The sequence below is a fragment of the Mesoplodon bidens genome (assembly GCF_964165515.1).
Source record: "Mesoplodon bidens genome assembly, chromosome: 3".
Lineage (NCBI taxonomy): Eukaryota > Metazoa > Chordata > Mammalia > Artiodactyla > Ziphiidae > Mesoplodon > Mesoplodon bidens.
In genome coordinates, this window is record NC_138178.1 from 130773557 (window position 1) to 130779556 (window position 6000).

The following is a 6000-nucleotide window of genomic DNA, read 5'->3' on the forward strand; positions in this document are numbered from 1 at the left end:
TGTATTACAAACAAATGGCCCATTAAAGCTCAGGAATAGTCCTCCAAGCATTTCTCTTGTGATAAAAGCATCTATTGAATCATTTTAGTTGATTCTTCCAGCTGAAAATGGTTTCATTCATCACAAATGTGTACTGAAAAATTTTCTTACACTTCACATTGTTGGATACCCTATTATTTAAGACTGAGTCAGTTTTAAATCAATCAACAGCTTTAAATCAATATATTTGTACCTAAGCAAATATGTCAATCTCGAATAAGTTCAATAATGTCTGCTTTTTAAAACAAATTTCTTGCACCAGCTTGTTATTTATATAAAATCGAACGCGGGAAATAATTTAAAGCACGGACTACTATAGGTAGTCAAACACTGCCCTACCCCTTCTAAGAGTGGATGACTGCAACATTTTAATATACTCCATCACGTAGTAGTACAGCTACAAGACCTTCATATCAGCGCCAAAGTTGAACAATTTCCAGTAGAATTTATTCTTAAATAGATTTTGCATCATCCTCAATACCAAACGTCACCAACATCCAGGTACACTGAAGATAAGTAATTGATAACCACAAACCCTGTAATATAACCCTCTCAACATTCACTTGCGCACTCTTCTCATTTCTTTTAATGTGAAATCGCAAGTGTAAAGAATTAAGGAATCTTCTCCCTTTACTACGCAGTTGAGCGTATTAATCACATTACGAAAATTTCAGAGTAACGATACAAAACAAGATTCAAAGGGGAAAAGGTCTATTTGCTTAAATACTGAAAGAGCTTACATTTTTTAAAAAAGTATTTACGGGATGCCAAGCAAGATTTCCAAAATCCACCCGTCCTCCCGCCTTAAGTCACCCCCCCAACCCCGCGCCCAGTCTGGGTAGTCGTTACTTTGACGCGGCCGGGATGCTACTCACCGAGTTTTTCCACCAACTTGAGCATCACCCCTCCAATGTGCACCTCCCCGGTCACTCTTAGGGTGACATCGCGGTTCAGGTCCGTCACATGAACGCTAAGTTCCCACGTCCCATCCGCATAGCAGCCATCTGGCATCCTTATCCCGTCTAGAGCCATGGCTCCTTCCTGCAAGCACGGAGGAAATGGCTCTCGTCAGCGTCACTCCCCCAAAGGCAGGCAAATCCCACCGAACTCGCAGAGTCGGCCGCGAGGTGAGAGAAGGCGGAGAACGCGAGGGTTTCCGGAAGAACCCAAGTTCGGGAGAGAGGCGGCGAGACCAGCTGCAGGCAGGATCCTGCGCCCCGCGCCCCTTCCCAGCGACTGCCCCGCGCTCCCGCCCCACGGCGGCCCTCGGCGGACACGGCGCCGCCCGCCCCGCGCGGCCCCAGCCTAGCGGCCCTCGCCTAGCGGACCGCGGCGGGCTTCACCTGCCCGCCTGCTGGCCGCACCCAGGCTCGGGAGACGCCGCCTGCGGGCTCCACAGTCCTCCTCCCCGCCCGCGCTCCCCCTCAGTCCCCGCCGAGCCCGGCCCCTCACCGCGCGCTCCTCGCGCTCCCGGCCCGGGGCTCGCGCGGCAACAGGCGCGGGGCGAAGGCTCGCCCGGCGGCGGCGGCGGCGGCGGGTCCCCTTCTCTGCGGGCGAAACGCTGCGTCCCAGCCGGAGCGACTAATGGAGTCCGGTCGTCGCGGCCCCTCGCCTCTCCCTCCGCGCTCCACCCCTCTCTCCCCGCCCCCTCAGTCCGAGTCCGGCTCCCTCCCCCTCGCCCCGCCAAGGCGCACGCAGCGGGTCCAGCCGCCTCGCCCCTCCCCCCGCGTCCCCTGCGGCCGCACTCGGGGCCGAGGCCGCGCGGACTCCCGGGCTGGGGGCGGGGCGGCGCGCGGCGGGGGAGCGAGCAGTGCGGGGGAGGCGGGGGCGCCCTCGGCAGCAGCAATCTCTGCCCCGCCGTGCGGCTGCCCTTTTATGGAAATGAAGGACCCGGCGTAGGGATTGAATCCAACATCCGGGCTCTCGGCGGCGGGACCTGAGGAGGGGGAGCCAAGGGAGCGCAGCTGCCTAGCACCGGGGCGCGGATGGGCGCCGGGCGCTGGGTTCCGCGCTCGCGTCTCTGGCTCAGCGAGGGCTCGCGACGGTGGGTGTCGGCGCTTGCAGCCGGCGGAGGGGGCTCGTCCGTGAGAAACGGCCACAGGAAATTCCCAGGGCAATGTCGTTTGCAGGGAACAAAGTCCCCCCGCCCCCTTCCCTTGCCTGGAGCGAGCCCAAAAGTCTCAGGGCGGTGAGAGGGGCCGCACTCTGGGAGCTGGAGGCAGAGGGTTGGGGACGTAAAAACTTTAAAAAGTAAATGCCCAGGCCAGCTCCGTGAACCTCCAATAAAAGAATGAGAAAACCCGGAGGGAGATGAACCACAAAAATTGCTTTGCAAGCAATGTCCGGCACAATCAGCAACTCCTACTGGACTCCCAAGAGTTTGCTTGCGCTCTTAACCCATTCGGAAGCTCCAACCAGAAGTGAGTCATTTAGGTCCTACGATGCGCTTGTTAGAGGGGGAAAAATATCAGGGCAGTGAGTTTTACTCGGAAACTGTTTTTTCCAGCCTTTTCAACTCGTTGTATGTATTTGTGTATTTTTATATGCAATTTAGCACTAACAGCCTACTAAGGCATTTAGATGGATATACATCCTCACCCGCACCCTGGGCCACACCTTGAAGGAATTTTAATAGCTCTGGACCGGTGCCAGCAGGTATGGGAAGAACTAAAGAATGTTACCTGTGGAGACTGACCAGTGATGGAGAACGGTCCTCCTGCTTCCCACTTTACTTCCACTTCCCCCTTTTACTGGCGCACTCTGTGGCGAGGGCTCCAGTCAGAAACAGCCAGCCGGGGAAATTGCCTCGCTGGCAAACGCATGGCTCGACGAATTTAGGTCAGGAAGATGCAGATAAGATATCCCAGATCCCACAAAAGACCCCCGTTTTAAAAGTCTCGAAGTCTTCTTGAACTGTGTCAAAAAGACGGACCTCCCCCCCTCCCCCCCGCAAATAACCCTGTGTTCAAGCAACACAGTTGGGAAACGAGGTTAGAGGCCTCAAGTAAGGGGTGGGACCCATAAAGGAGTGAAAGAAAAGCAGAGAAATTTAGTCAAGATGCCAGAGGTTTGGCACCAAAAATAGGGAAAACCACTACAGTATTTTCAGCTCGTCATCATGGAGAAATTGATGCCTCGAGTCTGTAGTCTCTCCACTCTCCAATCATTTCTACTCATAGAGGGTCTAAATAGTGCACTTGGAAGCAGTATGAACTTCCTGAGAAGAGGGAATGTTTATGTAAATTATGGTGTTGGAAATATATAGGAAAATGTTTTTAATAAAATAGAGAATAGCTTGTTAGGGTAAAAAAAAACTGTACAGAACTGTACATGCAGCTGTAAAATCACAAGCGTATCTAGTCCTAAATATTCAGAGAAAAAATACTGAAAGGAAATACACCAAAATGTTAAGAAGCTCTCTGGGTGTTGAGATCAGGAGATTTTTTTTTCCTCTATTCTTTATTTTCTGAAAACTCCAAAGCTTTGCATTCAGGACTTGTCTGTCGCCGGCTTTAATTGCATCCAGCATCTCGATTTCTCTGGGCATGCCATTACCTTCACAATGATAGACACAACTGATAGAGCAGCTGCTGGACACCTGGACAGGACTTTCAGAGGTTTCCTTTTGTGTTTTTTAATATCCCCAAATAAAACGTGAGTACTTTGAGAGCAGGGACTTCAAATTCTTTGCGTTGCCCACAGATTCACAAATAGCTTGGCACAAAGAAAACGGAAAACATGCTGGTACCAAATCAACACAAATGTCAAGAAAACACTAGGTCTGCCCCAGAGAGATTTCACTTTGGGGAAAATCCTGGCTTTTAAATCTGTGCGGTTTATTTCCACACCTTATCCCCCAAAGACTTATGGCAATGTATAAGATGCATAAACTGTGAGATAGCATACATTATAAAAGGCAAAAAACAACAGGAAAAAAAGGTGGGAAGTGGAGGGTTAGAAATTTCAAATAGAGCCAGGAATGAGGCTAAGAACTGTACCTTAACAACCTTTACAAGTGCTCCAGTAAGCTCTGAATGACTATGGCTTCTCAAACATGCCTTTATAGGACCCAAAATATCCATGTCCTTTCTGAATATTCCCTTTTCTTCAGACAAATTTGTCGAAGCCAACTGTCGTGTCTCAGAAACCCTTTTAATGCTCAGTTTCCACATTCTAGTTCTTGTTTTCTGACTCTCCAGTGAGTTACTTTCTGAACAACCTCCCTCCACAGTGCCCACTACTCTGACTGCTGCCCACTTCTGTGAATGATCCCTACATAAGGGACGGGGAGCGGGAAGGGGAGATGTTAATATTGCAAATACCAGCCCCATTTCTTAGCATTGGAAACAGCTTAATTATATCTTTATAAGAGACTTTACTAGCTTTAGAAAGTCAGCAGTTTGTGTTTGAGCAGTATAAAGCACAGGAAGGCAGTGACCCTCTGAAGGAACCACTGGAGGAATAGTTAGGCTGAGATGGGTGCAGCTGGTCCCTTTAGGCCTTCTTTTTGAGTATTTCAAGCTGTTGATTGCTTTGAAGATTAAAGAAGAGTCAGACTTGAATCTCTGAAGCGGGATTTTTTTGTAGATTATCGAGTGAGACCTTCAAGTGCATTTCTTAGATGTTTACTTCCACCTAACGTTTCCCAGTGTGTTCAGATGTGGAATCTTATCTGAAATCCCCCACTAGAACCTCTAAGACAATGCAATACTTCTGGTACTTACATCATACTGAAAAGTAGCCGAGAACTCCAGTGTTTGGAAGAACAGCTCAAGCATTGAAAGCAGCAATATCCAAATAAGGTACCAAGCACTGGGCTTAGGTTTAGACCAAATGATACCTCACAGATCAGCCGTCTAATGCAGCCCTCCCTCCGGCTTGGTTATCCGCAGGTTGACTTCAGCTTTTTCTCTGAGCCTACTTAAACTGTGCTTTATATTCTTAAAAGGTTAATACAAAATATAACCACTGAATTTGAAAGAAAGAGAGGTTGGGGGAGAGGAGAACATAAGGGAAGGTTTGTGTGAGTGTGAATGTGTAAGGGTAGTTTAAAATGCACGTAAAAATGCCATATGAGGCCAGCAAGATGAAATGTAATGAACTATTCCTGTCAAATACCAGGTGAGCAGAATTCCTGTTTGTCTCAGGGATTACCAAAAATGGAGCCCACTGGTAAAGCTACTAAGGAGGTAGAAATCAAGGAGCATGGAGTGTGAACTAAGAATAGGAAGGAAGGTTGCAGGGGCCACTTTTTTGATAGAAGTGGATACTCACGGTAAACAAAAAGAAAAGGCCTGGCAAACTGAGCAGCAAGGAAGACTTGCTTCGGAGTGGGGCTGTTTTGACACAGATCTAAAGAAAGCCTCTCAGATAACAATGAAATCTCTACTTCAAGGGGAAAGAAATGCACTGCTTGCATTTACTGGTCTAGATTATAGAAAGCTTTTTGTAGAAAACCATGCTGGGTGATACTTAGAAAACAATTTTTGAGCACCACGTCATCTTGTGAAATGTTCTGCCTCTGACAAAAATATGAACGATTCACACAAACACACAAACAAGGCAGCTCACTGTGTGCGTAGCACAGTGCAGGGCACTGAGACACATGTGTTGATGTATAGCACACGCCACAAGCGCTTAAGGAACATCTAATACAGGAGACATATTTAAAACACCAGAAAGGATGTCCATATGCAAAAACAGTTAAATTAGACCGCTGCCTTACACCATATACAAAAATCAACTCAAAACGGATTGTAGACTTAAATGTAAGATCTAAACTATAAAATTCTTAGAAGAAAACATAAAAGTAAATCTTTGTGACCTTGGATTCAACAATGGCTTCTTAGATAGGACATCAAAGCCAAAATGATGAAAGAAAAACTAAGTTGGATTTTATCAAAGTCAAAAATGCCTGTATTTCAAAGGACAGCATCAAAAATGTGAAAAGGAGGGAATTCC

At 47.8% G+C, this 6000-nt stretch overlaps 1 protein-coding gene across 1 annotated transcript in view; it reads right to left on the reverse strand.

Moving 5' to 3' along the window:
• Nucleotides 1–1630, reverse strand: part of FERMT2 (FERM domain containing kindlin 2) — a 69646-nt gene extending 68016 nt beyond the window's left edge. Inside the window, exons 1-2 of the mRNA XM_081228092.1 lie at nucleotides 1492–1630; nucleotides 915–1080 (exon numbers count right to left, since the gene is read on the reverse strand). Of these exons, the coding sequence (XP_081084218.1) occupies nucleotides 915–1071 (157 nt within the window). The 5' untranslated portion in view covers nucleotides 1072–1080; nucleotides 1492–1630. The remainder of the gene's footprint in view (nucleotides 1–914; nucleotides 1081–1491) is intronic.
• Between the last annotated feature and the right edge of the window lie 4370 nt (nucleotides 1631–6000).